Source organism: Terrapene carolina, unplaced genomic scaffold (assembly GCF_002925995.2).
Source record: "Terrapene carolina triunguis isolate 2854851 unplaced genomic scaffold, T_m_triunguis-2.0 Scaffold247, whole genome shotgun sequence".
Taxonomy (NCBI): domain Eukaryota; kingdom Metazoa; phylum Chordata; order Testudines; family Emydidae; genus Terrapene; species Terrapene triunguis.
Genome location: NW_020664598.1, coordinates 5,024,977 through 5,045,106, shown reverse-complemented (window position 1 = coordinate 5,045,106; position 20,130 = coordinate 5,024,977). Strand labels below are relative to the sequence as shown.

The 20,130-nt window shown below is 44.9% G+C and overlaps 1 protein-coding gene across 12 annotated transcripts in view; it reads right to left on the bottom strand.

Moving 5' to 3' along the window:
* Positions 1–14,495: 14,495 nt before the first annotated feature.
* The window catches only part of RBFOX2 (RNA binding fox-1 homolog 2), a 241,746-nt gene continuing 236,111 nt past the window's right edge, over positions 14,496–20,130 (bottom strand). For all 12 annotated transcript variants that reach the window (XM_024200552.2, XM_024200551.2, XM_024200556.2 and 9 more), the window contains one exon: positions 14,496–18,137. In XM_024200552.2, coding sequence (XP_024056320.1) covers positions 18,093–18,137 — 45 coding nt within the window. In that variant the 3' untranslated portion in view covers positions 14,496–18,092. The remainder of the gene's footprint in view (positions 18,138–20,130) is intronic.

The following is a 20,130-nucleotide window of genomic DNA, read 5'->3' as shown; positions in this document are numbered from 1 at the left end:
TGTAGCCTGTTGTAAAACTAGGCAAATATCTAGATAAGTTGATGTACCCCCCGGAAGATCTCTGTGTACCCCCAGGGGTACTTGTACCCCTGGTTGAGAACTACTGGTATAGAACAATGCTTTCCCATTAAGATTTGTGAAGGATCACCTGGGAGGGATGGAATGCTTTACATCATATTCAACATGCTCTTTATAAAATTGAGCCTCAACACACAGATTGATGGGCAAAAGCTATCTCCCCAATCAGTGAAGCCATTGTAAGCAGTTCCCCCCCCCAACCCCCAACGTGGATTTGTTTGTGAAACTCCATCCCTTTCTCCTCTATGCCCCAGTCACAAAAACAAAAATATTTCGACCTAGCCTAGTTCCATGCAGTTGGTCACAGTTTATCAGATGATTGGCTGTCATTTTCTATGCTGGTGTGCTAGGGTCCCTTAAGATGTGCTTTTTATATTGATGTCATCCTCATTCCAAATTTTTTTTGCTTACTTTCAACTAAGGCATGGAATCAGAAAACACGAGTGGAACTAATGTTATTCTCTTTCCCCACTTGAATCAATTATCCAATCTACTGGCCTTTGCAAAGGTCTAACATCAAGTCTACAAAACGTTGAATGAATCTAAACCACTTGTTGTTTCCAGTGTTGTTGTAGCCATGTTGGTCCCAGGATATTAGAGAGACAAGGTGGGTGAGATAATAGCTTTTACTGTGAAGCAGCAGTTGGTCCAATAAAAGTTATTACCTCACCCACCCTGCCTCTCTAAAACATTTATCAGTAATAGAGCATGGAAAGCCTTGGAGGTTATCTGCAAAGGCAACTGTGAATACAAAAACAAAAGAACATAATCTAGAATATCTTGGCTCTCTTGATTAGGTCCATAAAATCTAGTACAACAATCTTCATAAATTGTATATGACTTCAGCTCTTAGAAGTCAATTTGTGATTGCAGCTGATTCACTCTCTCTTAAAATATGGAGAAAGTCCAGCTAACTAATCTCATTGCTAATGGGCGTACCTAAGTATCTCCATCTTCTGGGAGAAACTTTGTCACTCTGATGGGTTGGCCATCACAGTGCATTGTTCCCCCTCTTTTATTGTTACCAAATGACATATTGATGATTAATTCCTGACTTCTCCCCAGATGAGGCCGTATGTCTCACTCTGAGCTGGCTTGTAGCAAACAAACAGATACATTATGTCAGGGGTATGGATGCTCCACTCAGTGATTGAAGACACACAAAATGAAACACGTTTTTATTCAAGGAAAAGAGGCCATTTATGGATAAAATGAGTTTTCTGATTTTTAAGAAGAGTGGAGAAGCTACCCAAGAGGAGGGAAAAGACCAGAGACTCTGATTTTAAATGATTCAGTGTGGCAGCCATTCCCAAAAGAACTATTTTTTTTCTTTTAATATATTGGGTTATCCCATAGGATTTAAATTAATTATAAATAATATAGGTATGCAAGAAGATGTATGAGCTTCTTGGATATATCCTTTTCTCTTTTTCTTTCTACCCTTCTTTCATAGAGGAAAAGGTTGATTTGGGGATTTGACTGGAATACTTGTTCACTTTATTTTTACGGTCAATGTGATTCTCGTTATCTATATTCTTGTTCTGGTAAATAGGTTATCTTGGCATACGGCCCTTGGTGCTTCCTTTGATTTTATCTGCATCCAAATGTTGCTATAATCTCAGACTCTAACAATCAGGCAAAAATTGCTTTTTCTACATTTTTATTATTCTTATTAATCAGAACACATGGTAATGGATGAATGTCTAATACATTTTCAGTACACTAGAATAATTAAATAGTTATTTGAAAACTATTCCCTCAAATGGACATGCACTGAGTGTCAGAGGGCAGAGACACTGGCCTTATCGTGAAGAGGGATCCATCTCTTGGCCATATTATTCCCAAGTAACTAGATCCAAAGAGGAGGCCAGAGAAATGAAGGATAATGTGGTCAATTTAAGAGTCTGCTTACACTCGGAGTAGGACAGAATACTAATTCCTCCACCACCCTATAATCCCTATATTGGGCAGTTTTCACTGTTTAAACATATGTACTCTGATCAAATATTGAGGTGATGTTTTATAAATGCAGTGGATTAGGAAAACTGAGAAAAACTGGTACATGTGCATAGGTTGTTAAAAGTCAGGCGGCAGGACACCGATTGGGGAAGCAAAACTGGAAGTTGAGAAATACTCTGAATGTGGATTTCCCAGTCCAAAATTGTTTGTTACTCCCACAGACTTCAACAGAAATTTGGATCTCTCAGTACCTCTAAATATCAGGCCATTTCTATTTAGGTGTCTAAATATGGATTTCTGTAATTAATTGTATGGTCCCTAGTTTGAAAATTTCTACCGGTGTCTAATTTCACAAAACGTGGAGTCTCTTCTCATGCCTGACAAAGCTTTTAACAGGGTGGAATGGGGTTAGCGCCACTACTTTTAACTTGACAGGCCAGATTCTTCTCTTAGCTGCAAGGTGTGGAGCCAAAGTATCTCCATGGAAATTACTGGAGTTATTCTAGATCTATACAGTGTAGCTGAGAGCAGAATTTGGCCCTGTAAATGTGGATTTGGAGAGCTACATTTTGCTCTTGCATTCATTAGTGCTGAACTAAGGCCTTGGCTGTAATAGACAGTAATGGATTTTTCCCCAGCCCCTTTAATCCAGGTTGTGACTCAGGACAAGGATGCCCCTTCTCTCTGACAAGCTTTTGGATCCATGGCAGTCACTATTAGACAGAATCAGGGTATCCAAGGTACTAAGTCTGGGAATACAGTAATGTGACATGCGGGTGAGTCTCCTTTTATTTCTCCACCAAAAGCATCAGTCCCCTCCTTTATTGCCACTTATTGAGACTTTTGTGCTTTTGACAAATTTATAATCAAATGGACAAAAATCAGAGTTGCTGGTTCCCTTACAACGTTGTTCAAAAATAACATGGTGAGCACTGGAACGTCAGTGTCTGAAATAGCTAATGATTTGGACACCCACCTGCTTTCAGAGGCAAGGACATGTAAACTTGAATGCTCCGTAAGGAACAATTATTTCTGACTTGAGAAGGTGACAGGACCTGACCCTTCCCTCTGCGGTCTTGTAAAGAGTCTGAAAATAAACATTCTTCCCTGTCTGCTTTATGCCCCAAGGCTCCAATCCAGCACAGACTTATGCATGGTCTTAACTGTACATACTGGCCTCAGTTCATTCCCTGTTCTAGCTTCCTTACATAGTTTACTGAAATTAACAAGCTAGTTGAGCTCTTTTGTACAGGAAGAAGACAAAGAGGCCAAACTCTGCTGCTAAATGGTACCTCACTCACTCTAAGGGAAACTTTGCGCTTCTCCACCCAGTGATGATACATAGTATGCACCCTTCATGTTGAGGCAGACATCAGGATATCACACCTGATAACCAACTTGGGTAAACAGAGCAGGAGCTTGCTTGATACCTTCCACTGCTGAGCATGCTTGGCTCTTGCTGTCAGCCCAATGTACCCGCTGGAAATGTAGAGCACTGCTAGAATTTCAGCAGCTGTGGTCACAACTCCAACTGTTAGAATTAGGTGTAGCTCCAGCAAAGGCAGTATAGTTTCACCTGCTTCCAGTAGCTCTAAATTCAGCCTCTAATTCCTTTCTCTCTCTAGGGCACCATTTTCCACTGAACTTGCTGCAAAATTCTTGGTTTAAAAAAAGGGGGGTATTTAAAAAATAGACAAAGTTAAAGATTTTTCCAACGGGTGGTGCTCTGGTAAAGGAAGGCAGGTGCTAGACTGAGGAACAAAGAATCACCACTCAGAGGTACACACCCACATGGCAACACCACCTATCACAACGTGTGAAAACCCAGGACTGCTATTGCAAAAAACCAAGAATCTGTTACTCACAAGATATGTACGACTTTTGTTTTGCAGGATGTATTGTGCACACATACATTCCATGACCCTACAGTGGAATGCGTATGTGCACAATCACTCGACGGAAAACAACAACATAGTATCAACTTGGGACAAAACCACCACACTCTGGGAAGTACAGTGCCCAATCGGTCTATTGTGCATGCCCACATTATTGGGATTCTGAGTTTACCTGGCAAATCTGAGACTTTATGGCAAACGCAGGGGAAATTTCCTGATGGCTTGTGGTAGTTAAAATGTCCTTGATTTGCCTAATGGCTCAAGAGGTCATTCCAGATCCCTCAGGTTTCAAAATGGCTGCGCCATTCTGTCTAGTACAGGGGTAGGCAACCTGCGGCACGCGTGCCAAAGGCGGCACGCGAGCTGATTTTCAATGGCACTCACACTGCCCGGGTCCTGGCCACCGGTCTGGGGGGTTCTGCATTTTAATTTAATTTTAAATGAAGCTTCTTAAACATTTAAAAAATCTTATTTACTTTACATACAATAGCTTAGTTATATATTATAGACTTCTAGAAAGAGACCTTCTAAAAACGTTAACATGTATGACTGGCACGCGAAACCTTAAATTACAGTGAATAAATGAAGACTTGGTACACCAGTTCTGAAAGGTTGCCGACCCCTGGTCTAGTACCTAGGCCAAATCCAAGACCACAAGTCTCAGGTGAATTAACTTTCCAAAGAAATAGGATGAAAAAACTTAGTTCTTCATCAGGAAGGAGCCCATGTGCAAACACTCACAATACAGAAAATATAAGGTTTGTTGCTGCATAGGGAATTCCTGCCCTGGGAATGCAGAATATGGATTGTGGGGGTTGTGCATGGGAGCACAGGCCTACAGCTAATGGAAGCAGGAGGTATGGGCCCTGGTTGGCAGGGGAGGGATGGGGTACCATCACAGGTTGGGGTCTAAACAGGGACGGGACCTATGAGCACAGCGCCTGTGCCCATGAGAGCACACAGCCAGGAACAGGGGCTGTAAAAGCTCAAGGTCCAGGTAGGGAAAGCACAGCATGTGAAATCCTGGCCCCAGTGAAGTCAATGTGAGTTTTGTCATTGCATTCAATGGGGCTAGGATTTCACCCCGGGGTGTTCATGAGGTTCTGGGGAGCTTAGGACCTGGACGGATCTGGGAGTTCAAGACTAGGGTACAAGAAGTATGGGGCCTGAAAAGGCGTGTGTGTAGGAGGGGTGGGAGAGAAGGGAAAACCTTGCATTTGGCTCCCAAGGCACTATTGTGTTTTCAGGGCATTCAGGGTTATGTCTTGGAGCACTAAGTGTTACAGCAGCATTTCCAACGAGGGCGAAAAAGTATCAATTGCTTAGAGCATTAGTTTGTGTCCAATTTGGGGCTTGAGGGTATTGACAATATGCAGCTGCAATGGATAATTTCATATTGCCCATAGCTGTCCAGTAATAGCCAGCAACAACTACTTGATGGGGAGGGCCCTGCACCGCTGTAGCTCTTCTGGTGAAGATGCTCTAAGCTGACGAGAGAAGCTCTCCCACTGACATAGTACTGTCTACACCGGCGCTTAGGGGTCGGTATAATGTATGTCATTCAAGGTGTGGATTATTCCCATCCCTGAATGACGTAAATTATACCGACAATCTGTAGTGTAGACATAGCCTCAGTCACTAGAGTCAGCAGTAAATAATAATAATATATGGAGATATACCTATCTCATAGAACTGGAAGGGACCCTGAAAGGTCATTGCGTCCGGCCCCCTGCCTTCACTTGCAGGACCAAGTACTGATTTTGCCCCAGATCCCTAAGTGGCCCTCTCAAGGATTGAACTCACAACCCTGGGTTTAGCAGGCCAATGCTCAAACCACTGAGCTATCCGTCCCCCCTGTAGTTATTGGAATTACATCAGAGATGGATTTGATCCTGTGTGTGTCTTCAGAGACCTTTTTCTGTCTTCATCAAGCTTTCACATCTTTCTATTGCTGCTCCCCCTGCAGAGCCAACACACTAGGGTACAACAAGCTGGATTTGACTCTGGTTCACACATTGTTGACAGTATTCTTAACTAAATTCTAATAAACTAGAATATTTATTGCCTATATCACAGCCATAAAGAACTCTGCTTGACTGCCAGAGCCCACGGTGAGTTTGCAAGGTTGGCAGCTAGAATCCCTCCCCCTGCTTCCTTCCTGCTCCTTTTTAAATATAAAATGGGTTAACTGAATTGAGTCATTGAGACACAAATATGTTAAATCCATAAATGTGGAGTCTCGTGCCATATTTACCATCATTTTTTGTAAGCTTTGGGTGGGTTGCCCCATTTCCCCCCCCCTTTTCTTTCTACCCTTCCCTCAAAAGCCCTATATCTGAATAGTCACAGAGTTAGAGGCTGCAGCTAATTCCACAGCCGGTCAATGTTGTTCCTGAGGCATGGGAGAGTGTCATCTCCCCTCACATGATGAGGATGCTGCGACCCCTGCAGCTGTTGAGTATGTGACTGACTTTGTGCTCTGTAGAACCAGGGCCTCTGATTCATAGATTCTAGGACTGGAAGGGACCTCGAGAGGTCATTGAGTCCAGTCCCCTGCCCTCATGGTAGGACCAAATACTGTCTAGACCATCCCTGATAGACATTTATCTAACCTACTCTTAAATATCTCCAGAGATGGAGATTCCACAACCTCCCTAGGCAATTTATTCCAGTGTTTAACCACCCTGACAGTTAGGAACTTTTTCCTAATGTCCAACCTAAACCTCCCTTGCTGCAGTTTAAGCCCATTGCTTCTTGTTCTATCCTTAGAGGCTAAGGTGAACAAGTTTTCTCCCTCCTCCTTATGACACCCTTTTAGATACCTGAAAACTGCTATCATGTCCCCTCTCAGTCTTCTCTTCTCCAAACTAAACAAACCCAATTCTTTCAGCCTTCCTTCATAGGTCATGTTCTCAAGACCTTTAATCATTCTTGTTGCTCTTCTCTGGACCCTCTCCAATTTCTCCACATCTTTCTTGAAATGCGGTGCCCAGAACTGGACACAATACTCCAGTTGAGGCCTAACCAGTGCAGAGTAGAGTGGAAGAATGACTTCTCGTGTCTTGCTCACAACACACCTGTCAATTGCTTCACACATGTGAAATGTACTTGATCAATTTCATGAGATATTTATGGAGGCTGAATTCCTTTCATGTGGACAGAGGAGAACCAAGTAGTAGTAAAAATTTTAAAAATCACTGCTGCTTTTAACTCAGAGACCTAGGGTTTTTAGAGCTGAGCCAGAGGGGAGGGGGTGGAATAGTGCGGAATGGGTAAGAGGTATAGTGCATCGGCAGTGCTAGAACTGTCAATTCATGGAAAAGATAATTTGATATAAACAAAGATTAAGTGAAGATATTTTTAAAGAGCTCCACAAAATCAGTGGCTTCTCGGCTGAGTTACAGTCTGCCGAGCGAAGTGACTTTGTAGCTTTACATTTCCTACTGACACATGGAAATGTGATTTGTGATTGAAAAGATGGTGAGTTTAATCACCAAAGAGAGTCGGGACTAAGCCTGCCATTTGCACATGGAAGAACAAGGCAGATGCAAAACAGATGTATTTATATCCTTCCATTAATAAAACAAGCCGAGTCAATCCATACCGTTGTGCTAAAGTTAGAGTGCAGCACTCAGCATGTCCTTAAAAAGACAAAGTACCCACAAACTGGGACAGCTGCTCTCAATGCAGGCACTGCACATCTTCTCTCTCCCATGTGTGCACAAAATCTCGAGACCATTCCAAGGGTGATCAGCTCACAGCAAAGCAGGAGCCAACTGTTGCATGATTTGTCAACATAAAAGGTCAATTCCTGCCTTCTGGCACACATCTTGGGATATTGGCAACTGCGCTTTGGGTGTCAAGAAAATGCTTCCGCCTCCACTTTCACCAAAGAGTAACAGAAGCAGAGTGTGCATGGTTAGAAACAACGCTCTCCTCAGGTCTATCCCGGGCCTTTTCAGACTCACTCTTGAACAGGCCTTTCCAAACGCCAGCTGGTGGATGGTGTGTACCTCCAACCTGCTAATCTAGACATGAATTCCCAGTATGTCTTTGCAAGTGCACTTCTGCCCTCTCTTGCAGACTGTAAGCTCTTTGGGGTAGAATCCATTTCTGTCTGGATGGTACTTAGCACAATGGAGCCCACGTTCTAACTGGGGCCCCTCGCAGCTAATGAAATGCAAACAATACAACCCAATGTTGTTGAGAGCCAACATGAAGCCAGAGGTTGAGACAATAGGACTGGAGAGTGAACCTGGAACATGTGGCACCACAGTGCAGAATGCACCCAGTCTCTATGCACCAGTCCGGAGAGAGACTAGCCATGGGAAATAAACCCAATAGGGCAAAGAAATAACCCCCGGCCAGTGCTCCAAAGTCAGTGCTTTTTGTCTCTCAGAATGGGGCTCTCAGAACAGAAACACGATTTGTGAAAAGAAAAAAAGAAAAGGGTGCTCTCCACTGGGTCCCAAAATGTTTCAGAGCCATCACTGTTATCAGGAATAATTGTGATTTTCTCAATCAGCCACTAGAGGACAGACTAGCAGCACCAAAGTGCTGAGAAAGCAAGCCCATCACCTATTATTAAAGAGTTGGCATCTCAGTGCAGTAGATGCATAGATGTGAAAGGCCAAAAGGGATCATGGCAATCATCCAGTCTTACCTCCTGCCTAACACAGGCCATAGGACTTCCCTAAATTAATTCCTTCATCAAGTCCGATAGCTGTGGTTGAACTAGAGCAGATCTTTTAGAAAAGCACTCAATCTTAATTAAAAAAAATTCAGTGATGGAGAATCCACCACAACCCTACGGTAAGTTGTTCCACAGATTAATTTCCCACATTTTTTTAACAATGTGCCTTATTTCAATATTGAATTTGTCTAGCTTCAGCTTCCATCCATTGGATCTTGTTATACCTTTATCTGCTAGATGATGAGCCCCCTATTATCAAATTTCTGTTTCCCATATAGGTACTTATAGACTGATCAACTCAGCTCTTAACCTTCTCTTGGATACCCTAGACAGATTTAGCTCCTTGAGTCTATCACTATAAGGCATGTTTTCTAATCCTTTTATTGTTTTTGTGGTTCTTCTCTGAACCTTTGCTAATTTTTCAAGTGAAGTGTGGGCACCAGAACTGGACACAGTATTCCAGTAACAGTCACACCGGTGCCAAATACAGAGGTGATATAATCTCCCTACTCCCACTCGAGATTCCTGTTTACAGAGCCAAGGATAGCATTAGCCCTTTTGGCCAGAGTATTTGATCACCCCCAAGTCTTTTCCAAAGTCACTGCTTTCCAAGGTAAGAGTCCCCCACTGTGTATGGCCTACATTCTTTATTCCTTGATGACCTTATACTTGGCCATATTTGAAACATATATTGTTCATTTGCACCCAGTTTACCAAGCAATCCAGAATACTCTGTATCAGTGACTTGTCCTCTTCATTATTTACGACTCTCAATCTTTGGGGCATCTGCAAACTTTATCAGTGTTGATTTTGTGTGTTTTTTCCAGGTCACTGGTGAAATTGTTGAATAGCACAGGGCCAAGAACCATTCCTGTGGGATATTAATAGAAACACGCCTGCTCAGTAATGATTTTCTGTTTGAGACCTATCAGTTAGCCAGTTTTTAAATCTATTTATTATGTATCATGTTGACTTTGTATTGTTCTAGTTTCTTAATCAAAATGTAGTTGGGTGACTAGTCAAATGCCATACAGAAGTCCAAGCCTATTACACCAACACTACCACCTTCATCAACCAGATCTGTAATATAAAGGAAAAGGATATCAACATAAACCCATGTTGATTGGCATGAATTGTTTTACCCTCTTATTTCTTTATTAATCAAGTCCAGTATCAGCTGTTCCATTATCTTACCTGGAATCAAAGTCAGGCTGACACTTACTTGAGTCATCCCTTTTTAAATACTGGCACATCACTGGCTTAACTTCCAGTCCTCTGGAACTTCCTCAGTGTTCCAAGACCTACTAAAAATCAACATTAATTGTCCAGAGTGCTCCTTGCCCAGCTATTTTAAAACACCTGCATACAGGCAGGGCCGGCTCTGGCTTTTTTGCCGCCCCAAGCAAAAAATGCCAGCCGGCCGGAGCAGTAAAGGGGAGGAGGAAAACAAACCTGTCCCCGGGCCGGAGCGACAAAGGGGCGGGGAGAGAACAAACCGGCCGGCCAGAGCAGCGGGGCGGGGTGTGGGGGGGACAAGCCAGCCGGCCGGAGCGGCGAAGGGGGGGGGGGGGAGGAAGGCCGCCGGCCGGAGCAGCGAAGGGGGGGGGGGAACAAACTGGCTGGCCGGCCGGAGCGGCGAAGGAAAGAAAAAACAAAAACAAAAAAAATACCTGCGGGGCGGCGGGAGCGTGGGTGCAGGGGGACTCCCGGCCCTGCAGACCCCGGGCAGCGAAGTGCGCACCCCGGCTAGCGGGGGGGGAGAATGAGAAGGGGGGCGGCCAGGGCTTCCTTAAGCGGGGTGCTTGCCATGCGGCCACTCCAGCTGCGCCGCCTGCCGGGAGGGCTCCTCGCCGCTCCGGTCGGCAGGCAGGGAAGGACGCGGGTTGCCCTGCCGGTCTTGCTGCAGGGCGCTCCCCTCCTCCGCCCTCTACAGGGTGGCGGGAGCAGCAAATCAAAAAGAAAAAACCTGCAGGGGCGGCCAAAGCGGTGAAGCGCAAAACAAAACAAAACAAAAAAGGATTAGATGGAATGCCACCCCTTGGAATCTGCCGCCCCAAGCACGAGCTTGCTCGGCTGGTGCCTGGAGCCGGCCCTGCATACAGGTTATCTGGATCTCCTGATTTAAAGAAATCTAACTTTAGTTGCTGCTGTTTAACATTCTCCTTAGTTACTGGTGGAATGGAAAATAGTTGAGCATTAAATGATATGAATACATCATCTCGCTTTTGCCCAAACACAGAACAGAAATATTTATTGGACATTTCTGCCTCTCTCTACTATTGACAATTCTACTATTTCCATTTAGAAATGGACTAATACCTTTGGTAGCGTTCCTTTTGTTCCTGATGTACTTCAGAATACTCCTTCTTATTTTCCTTAACGCTGCTGGCCACAGATTTCTCCTTGTATTCTTTTGCTCCCTTGTCAGCTTCTACAATTACACGTAATTCTGCCAGCACTATGATTTATTATTTCTCCCGCATTCTTAGGATCATTAGCCTGGAAAACACATCTATTTCAAGGGCTAATAATAATACACTTGCATGGTGTCTTTCATTTCAGTATTTCAAAGCACTTTATAAAATATGAATGAATTTAAACCTCAACACTTGTGTGCGATAATAGGTATCCTCATTTTACGGGCAAAGAGGATCAGAGAGTTTAAAATTACTTGTCCAATCTCCCACAGGAAATCTACGCAGAGCCAAGATTAGAACCTAGAACTGCTGACTCTGAGTCATGTGCTGAGGCCATGCTAACACAAATGGCTGGGTGGCTGGGTACACAGGTTTAAGGCAAATGGCCCTAAAGACGCTGTGGGCTGAAATATTAGCCTTTTACCCTCTAAAACTGGGTTCAGATGTGGATTACTTATAGGTGAAATAAAGTCTCAAACCACGTCCACAGTGAGTGGGTTTTTCTGCTCTTAAGAAAACAGGATATGGATAGCAGGGAGTGCTGTAGAACAGGACTGGGAGATACGGACAGTTCTGGGGGCCCAATGTATGAACACGGTAGGTCAGGACTGAGGTGCATCAGCAGAGCGGAGAGAGAGCCTCTCCTGTATTCTGGCGGTATTCTCGGCTTGACTTTCCTGAGCTTTACATTTATCTTTTTTTTTTTTTAAAAAAGCCTCTCTGCCCTCAAAAGTGAAAACAGCGAAATTCTTCTGCAAAGGGGAATTGGGCAAGAAAACCAACGATGTTCACCACAGAGAACCCGTAAACAAACACTCAGGACACATCCGACTGGTGTTTCTCTCTTTTATTTAAAAACAGTGCTTCATTACCATTTGCAAAGGGTGAGGAAGGGCTCCTCCCTTGCTTAGAGTTTATAAAAGCCAGCAACATGATCAATAATTTATACACATGGATAGTAATACAAAAAAAAGGAATAAAAGCTAAAGATCTAACTATTCCGACCTTCACAATTCCAGCTACTTGATAATAATAGGAGTAACCCAATGAATACTGTATGGTCTGAAAGCTACTATACAATATGATACTTAATGAGGGGGGGCAGGAAGTTAGAGACGGTCACAAAGCCCTGGGATGCAGGTACTGCTTCTCCAGAGTCAGCAGAGAAATGGGACCCTGAACAAGCAGCTTGGGCGTCCTAGGAAATGACCCAGGGGAGAGGAAAGCATCCAATTGTGATGCATCCTATGCCCCGAGGGTACCTGGCAATGGAAAGGTGGTGGGGAGACTGCATGAAGGGGCGAAGTCAGTCGTTGCCACTGGAGGTTCCGTGGAATTTTAGCCTTGCATTGAAAAGCTCCAAGTCTCAGGCAGATCAGCCCGTGAGGTCAGTAAACTCTCCACCAGCTCCATATCGCTCTACAGCCCTGGTTCTCGTTTGCTATCGGCCCCAGGTTTTTTTTTTGCTCCAGCTATTTACAAGCAGAATTGATAACATAAAAAGAAAAACAAATCATATCCCCTGGGGTAAAAGAGGATTACTTCGTCACTTGAGAACGCAGCCAAACCCAGCTGCCAAAACTACAACACACGCGCGCACACAAAAAATACTGTCAAGAGAAAAATAGAAGAAAGTGACTGAAGCTGAGACTATTTATGTGGGAGGCCAGATTCCCTTAACGAGATCACTCCTCAGGGAAGCAACAAACTGACCCCCTCTCACCCCCCCCAAAAAAAATCTGGCAAAAGAGAGACTTATTGACCAGCTTTAGAATCAATCCTTAAATTACTGGCACTTTGCAGATTGCCAGCCAAATGAATACTCAGGTGGACGGTTTTACACATCAGCAATTTCCTTAAAGGCAAGGTTCTGGCTGATGTATTCTTACTCTGCTACCAGTCTTTGCCGGCTGGCTGCACTGGCACTGACCTTAGTTGTCATCTTCCTGTGTAAGCTTTCACCGGTTGCTGCCAGAAACATGGGTAGGACAACAACTGCAGGTGGTTACAACACTTCTGGAATGTCCCCCTCCACTGTTAGTGGTGGCAACCAATTCTGGCCTTGGACGTCTTAGTTCAATTTGCTTTGTAACCTGTGTGTGTTCTGGGGAGGGGTGTTACATTGCATACTGCAAGCTACAGGAAGGACTCCACCCTGGAGGACGCCCAAATCCTACTTGGAAAGGGCCCCATTTCACACTCTGGCTATCACATTCCTGCATGCCTTGTCGACTGGTGATTTCATTATAGAATAAAATAAGTTGGAGGGGGGGAAGGGGAGATCAGTAGGGTGGGGACAAGGAGGGAGGAGCTTTTCAGACAGTAACATCACCAAAAAATAGTGTTTTATGCAACAAAGAATCAAGTCTCACTGGTGTATACTACAAAATGTTTGACATTTTCAAGAGCATGACAAAATAAAAACACACCGAAGTTTACATTGGATGTTCACCTTGTTCACTAGTTTGTTTTTTTCTCCTATTTTAAAACAGTGCAAACAAGTAACACACTCTTTAAAAACCACTTCCCCCTCCGCCAAGGCATGGACTCCTCAGACGCGGCCATACTAGAGGGGCGCAAGCAGCAAGTTATTCTCCAAGCTGCTCGTGTGGTTTCCCTTTGGAGCTGGACTCAGCAAAAGAAGAGTTCCCCAGAGCCAATATTTTTTTCCCTTCTTGAATTCCTAAGTGCTCCCCACACCTATTCTCTACTTGTCTTCTCCTTGGGGACTGGGGGAGAAGGGGGATATATGAAGATTTGCAAAGCCCCTAAGGTGCCTACATAGCAGAGCTCAAAAAACCACAATAGCCAGGACCTCATTTAAGAATGATTCTCACCAGAAAGCTGCTAGGCTATGAAACAGTTTTATAAACATTTTATACCAGTTAGGCCCTACCTATACTGGGGTTTCAGACATTACTTAGATCTCATATAGAACTTTTCATCCATGGTTTCAAAGGGCTTCACAAAAGGAGGATAAAGTATCACTATCCCCGCTTTGTGGATAGGGAAAACTGAAGCACAGGGAGGTGAACTGACCTGTCCAAGGTCACACTGCAGAATCATCGGTAGAGACTAGACTAGACTTGACCAGAACCCAGGTCTTCCACTCCCAGCCTAGTGCGCCATCCCACTGGACCACACTACTGCCCCCATAGCAGTGGGCTACCTAAGAATATAATTTAAAAGCATGGCTTTGGCTAGCATGGTTGAACTCTACTGTAGACAGGACCTCCATGACTGCCTGCCCTACAAATGGCTGGTTATAAGAAGTTGGTACACTAAGGGCTTGTCTACACACAAAAGTTGTACTGCTTTACCTATGCCAGTGTAGTTAAAGTCACACAACACCCCTAGTGTGGACACAATTATATATATGTGTGCCTTATACTGATATAGCTTATTCCCATGTGGAAAGGGGAATAAGCTATGCTGGTATAATGCACCTTTATACCAATATAACAGCACTCACATTAGATTGTACCAGTATAACAATATCATTAAAATCACCCCTCTAACCAAAGTAGTTATACTGGTACAAACACTGGGGGGCAGACCAGACCTAAGTGGTTAAGGATCTGAGCCAAGTCCTGTGTGAGAGAAACTCTTGAACACTGATCATTACAGGGCAAAAGTACTAGATGTTCTCAGTGACAAAAGCCTGCCCCATTTCTACCCCCATTCTCCTCATGCCTGTAAAAAGCCTGAGTATAATAGATTCTGCATAGGGAGATACAGGCCTTCCTCAATCTTTGGGACAATGGATACTTCAAAGATTGATACAGTCAAGGCTTGGCTAATCTGAATGGAAATAGGTCCTTCGTATCATGAGCCAATTCATTAAATATCATCTGTGGAATCAGAGTCATTGTGTTTGCCAAGTGGGATGGAGGAAGGGATGAAGGGCTCTTGCTTGCCATGGCACAGAATTCATAGGCGCAACCCTGCTGCAAAAATCCAGCTGTGGTAAAAGCTGTCTGGGAGGTCTTGGTTTTGGAAAGTATCACCTGGACTGTATGGATGGTAAATGTCTAAAATTACAGAACCAACTCCTGTAGTCAGCAGGGCAAAGGGCTTAGTTTCCCCCCAGCCCAGTCACCACGGAGTAGGAATTAGGGAAACCCAGGTGCTAATACACTGAGGGGCCTTGAACAGTGATGATTAATAGATCAGGGCAGCCCCCACTGATGCATTAGGAACCTGGCCTTTGTGGATCAGAAGTTGGTGACAGTAGGTGCTAAAGCATTAGGTGACCCACCCTCTGCAAAACCCAGGCACTTATGTGACAAGAACCCAGATTTTGAGCACTAAGCAGGGTTATATTTGCCAAGCACAGACCCTACTTAAAAGCAGAAGTGTGTTCAGCCTTCCCTACAGATGGAGAGGAAAGGGGGCAACCAACCACATGCTGCGCTGCCATGGTGCAGGAGGGCTCTTGAGAAAGTGGAGCTTGACTTTTCAGAAGCTACAGTCAGAACCAGCTGAACTGAGACACATGAAAGGGGCCGAAGCTCAAGCTGCTGTCATTGCAGTGCTAAGCAAGCTGTGTCCCCTCGCCCTCGCCCTCTCTCACTCTGCGGCCCCACAGCATCAGCAATTTCTCCTTCCTGAGAGTAAGAAAAGAGACATCCTGTTTTCACTCCCCCCACCACCCTAGGTGTGGCTATGATGAACTCCGTTTGAGGCTTTTGCTGCGTCTCAGCTCCAGAAAGGAGTCTCCCACCCCCATCTGCCACATGATGGAAATTGGCTTCCCGTCAATATGACACTAGAAGTTCTACTGGAAAAAATTTTCCCCCACTCAACCAGTAAAAGCCAAAAATCCCACCGTCCCCTCATTTCCTTGATTTTGTGAAAGCCCCAACACCCCACTCCCCCCACCCCGTTTTCAATCTAACTAAAATATTTATATACAAACAACAAAAATTGTCATAACTGCAACAAACCAAACTTTGGCTTGAAAAAAAACCAAAAACAACAAACAAAAACGAAAAAAGTGGCCAACAGGCTGGCAGTTTGGTGTCCCCTTGTTCTAGCTATTCTTCCACAGAATCAATAGCTTTAGGGTCTCTAGCTTAACTCATGTCTCCCCGATCCTTCCCACTTCAGGCACCTCCTCCCTGCCAGGCACAGGGAGGACGTGTGCTATGGGGAAGAGCAAAGATGTGTGTTGTGCATGGCTGGGTCAGTGCACCTCCCAGACAGCCCTGCTCACTTACAATGCTTAAAGTTCAATGCATCTGGTTTCCTATTCTGATATCAACTGTTGACAGAGAAGCAAGTGTATGGTGGCAGGAGTTGAAAGGCTCTAGCTACAAATCCACACCCCACACTGCCCTTCAGGGAGTGAAAAGTCACCCCCGGACCAATTCAGCTAGACAAGGGAGCCAAATGGAATTGTGCTTCTCTCTCTGTTTCTCTAGTGTCTAGGGTTAGATAAAGCGTCAGAGAATCTGCCTTTGATTGCAAGAGTTGCTGGGAGCATAGCAATAACTAACAACTGGAGGGGAGACAATTCCTCTGAGTTCTAAAATCAGCTGTTGAGAGCAACGACTCCCTGCCACAGTGCTACTCCTTGCAGCAACCTATAAAATGCCTGCTTTTTAAAATAGAAGAATCACTCTAGTTACAAGAGCAGAAGGAAGATGGCCTTGGGAGCCATGGAGCCCTTCTAAATAGTCTTTCTGCTTTAGAATCTTACAGTCTGTAGTGTAAATGTGGACTGAGCAGTCCAGGTGCTCTTTGCAGGATACTGAGAGGCTGGGTGAATGGCGACTGGGGCTCTAGATTAAATATTTAAGGGCCTCAACTAGATCTAGGAGATGGGAGGTTCCTATGACTTCAGAGCTTGTACAAACGGCTTCTGCCTACCGCCAGACATCTGAGCTATCCAAAATCACTTCAGGAACAGCGTTCTGAAATAAAACACACTCTCTTCCCCTCACACACACTCCCGTCCCCCTGCAGCTGATCCATGACTCATTTATTGTCTTCACACTACTTTAATGATTTATTTGCAGCAATGCCTACGTGGCTCATGGTGAATAGAGAGAGGGACCTTGAATGCTGAACCTCAGAGCAGCTCAGTGTGGCACCGATGCAGGGTTCTTCCGCCAGCTTTCTTCCCCATAAAGCTGCAAACACTCGATAAATCTAACCACTCCTTGATGTCCGAGACACAAGCACTCTCAACCATTGCCTCAAGCTCTGCCGTTACTGCCCACGTTTGCAGCATCACACCACCCAATCCTCAAGGAAAGAAAGGAAAAAGAGGGGCAGTAAAGGAGAAAGACCTTAGAAAGCAGAGGAAGGACAGACAATTACAGTCCAGTAGTGGACAACAATCAACTAGGATTAGGTGTGTGTGGAGGGAGAGATATCAAGAATTCATTTCAAAGTCTTGTCCCCTACTGCAGTTAATAGCCCAAGTCTTTGGGCAAGTTTGGGCAACTATATAGTCCTGACACTGCTGAAACCGTTCCAAGTGTGTGCATGTCAGACGGTGATAAAATTCTGGAAGTCTCTGCATCTCCCCTCTTTTCAAATACAAACAACTACTTCTCTCCAGCCACAGCCAATCAACGCGTCCATCCAAAGGGCAGAAACACGGCAGGAAGAGGCTCTCCCTCACATCCTCCTGTCTCACAGGTGCCAAGCACCAGACCCAGGTAAGTAACTTTGTCCACAATTAATTGCATGATATTGGTTCCTAACATCTTTCCTTATCATTAATTGCCTCTTCCGTGATTGGTAGGATAAGCTATGCACCAACATACAGACACGGAAATGCATTATTTTTTACCACAGTTAAAAAAACAAAAAACAAACAAAAAAAAAGCACAATCTTTGGAACAAAAGAATTAAAGGCAGAAATTTAAAGGAAAAATACATATTCAAAGAACATAGTGAGGTATAAAAAAGTATTTTCTCTTTTGTTTTTTTTGTTTTTCCTCCTCATCTTGCTATAGAGTTCCTCTACTAGTAAATATTGCAATAGCCAGGCCTCATGAACTGGGGGGGGCTGTCCCACTTGCAGGGGCTCACGTCACTTCAGTAGGGGGCGAATCGGCTGTAGCCACCTCGGTATAAACTCGCCTGCAGAAGTTAAAGGAGAAAAGAAAAGGTGATTAGGAGCTAGGGGAGAGAAACATTCAAAGCAATGACAAAAGCTCCATGAAAGGGATTGGAGAGAGTGCGTCTGGGTGTTGATCTACCACCTTTGGAGCCTCCAACTGGCAGATGAGATGGGAAAGTCAGAAAAAACAGACACCAGGCGCAGGTGGGACAGCCTCACAGACAACCAGTTAGTTGAAAGTAGAGTTGAGCAAATCTCCCAATCGAAACAGCTCCAAGGATCTCCGAGTACAATTCTATGTTTCCTTTTTGGATGAATCCGCTGGCATTTCAATGTTCATGACAGCAGAGATACAGTATTGACTGGAAGCAGACATGGCGAGGGTGAGTTCTGTGCAAGCTGCTCCACTCACCTCAGATGCCCACACACCTCATTCCTGACCTGGTCTAACCTGTGTCTTTCCAGTCATGTCCCCCACCACAGCTCTTCCCCAGCATCTCACTCCTAGAGTGACCAGATGTCTCGATTTTATAGGGACAGTCCCGATATTCAGGGCTTTTTCTTATATAGGCGCCTATTACCTCATCTCCCTACCCCGTCCTGATTTTTCACACTTTCTATGTGGTCACCTTACTCACTCCTGACCTGGAACACCCCTTGCTTTTCCAATCCCAGGAATTCCACAGCCCCATGCACCTCAGTGTTGGTCTGCAATGCTTCCAATGCTCGAAGGCCCTCATGTTCCTTTCTATAGGGGGCTTCTTCCCATTTAGAGCCCTTAAATATATAGAACTTGGGATTTAGGAATGCAAGAAGCACTAAAGATAATGGAGAGCCAAGCAAGCCATCTAGGTCTGTTCCCTGCAAAGAGTCCTTGATCCATTCACCTGCCATCTTTCCTATATAGTTCTGCTTTGCTTTACAGAGCAATGCAAGGGCAGAAAAATGGCTCCTACCTCAGCTAACCTGCTCGGTGTATGTATCAGAGTCAGATCTGACTTTAGTAACCAGATAAGCTTTTGCTACTTTTTATTCCTCTGAGCCCTGCAGAGCTGAGCGATGGAACTGGAATCTATTCCTTCTTGTACAAAACAATGGTATACTACGTCCCAAGCAGTGACACCTGTGGAAACCCACTGAAGGCAATGGGTGCAAAGGTGGCACTGAGGGCCTAATTTTTTCCTGACTTTCATTCTGCCATAGCTGACAGGTTGCACACTGCCAATCATTGTGTTGCTCCTCAGCAACCTCATTCTAGTGCCAAGGGGAACCAGGAACAACAGCTCCATTGGCAGCTCTCTGAGGCCCAGGAGAGACAAGACCTTATTCTACCTCCCTCACCAAGAATTAGTATTCTTTGCATGCAACACAGTTTTTAAAGTTAAGGTAAGTGGTGGTGAGAGGATGCCTTGCACTTTCAAGCTTTGCCACAACAGTTTCCAGAGACTCCATCCAGTAGAAGCAGAAGCAGCCAAAGCAAGGGCCAGGGTGTACAATGGGGCCCAGCTGGGGGTACTCCTGCCCTCAGAATTGTGTAGGGGAGACCGCCCACACAGTCTGGGGGCACTAGGACTCAGGTGTGTCTCTCTGCCCTTCCCCTCATGTGGGCTTGGGAGAAAGCTACAGAGCAGGGCTGGTTAAGGGCAGAAACAGCCAAATCAAAGACCTTTGGTCCTTATGGTTACGTCTACACTGCAATAAAAGATCCATGGCTGGCCCAGGTCTGCTGACTCGGGCTCACAGGATTTAGGCTGCAGGGCTATAAAACCGCAGCGTAGAGATTCAGGTTTGGGTTGGAGCCCAGGCTCTGAGACCCTGCAAGGGGGGAGGGTCTCGGAGCCCAGGTTTCAGCCCAAGCCCGAACGTCTACGCTGCAATTTTATAGCCCTGCAGCCCAAGTCAGCTGACCTGGACTCTGAGACTCAGTGCCGCGGGTTTTTCACTACATGGTAGACGTATCCTTGGAGAACTTTCTGCAGGTTTGAGTGCTCTTTTTCCGCCCTGTGCTGATTG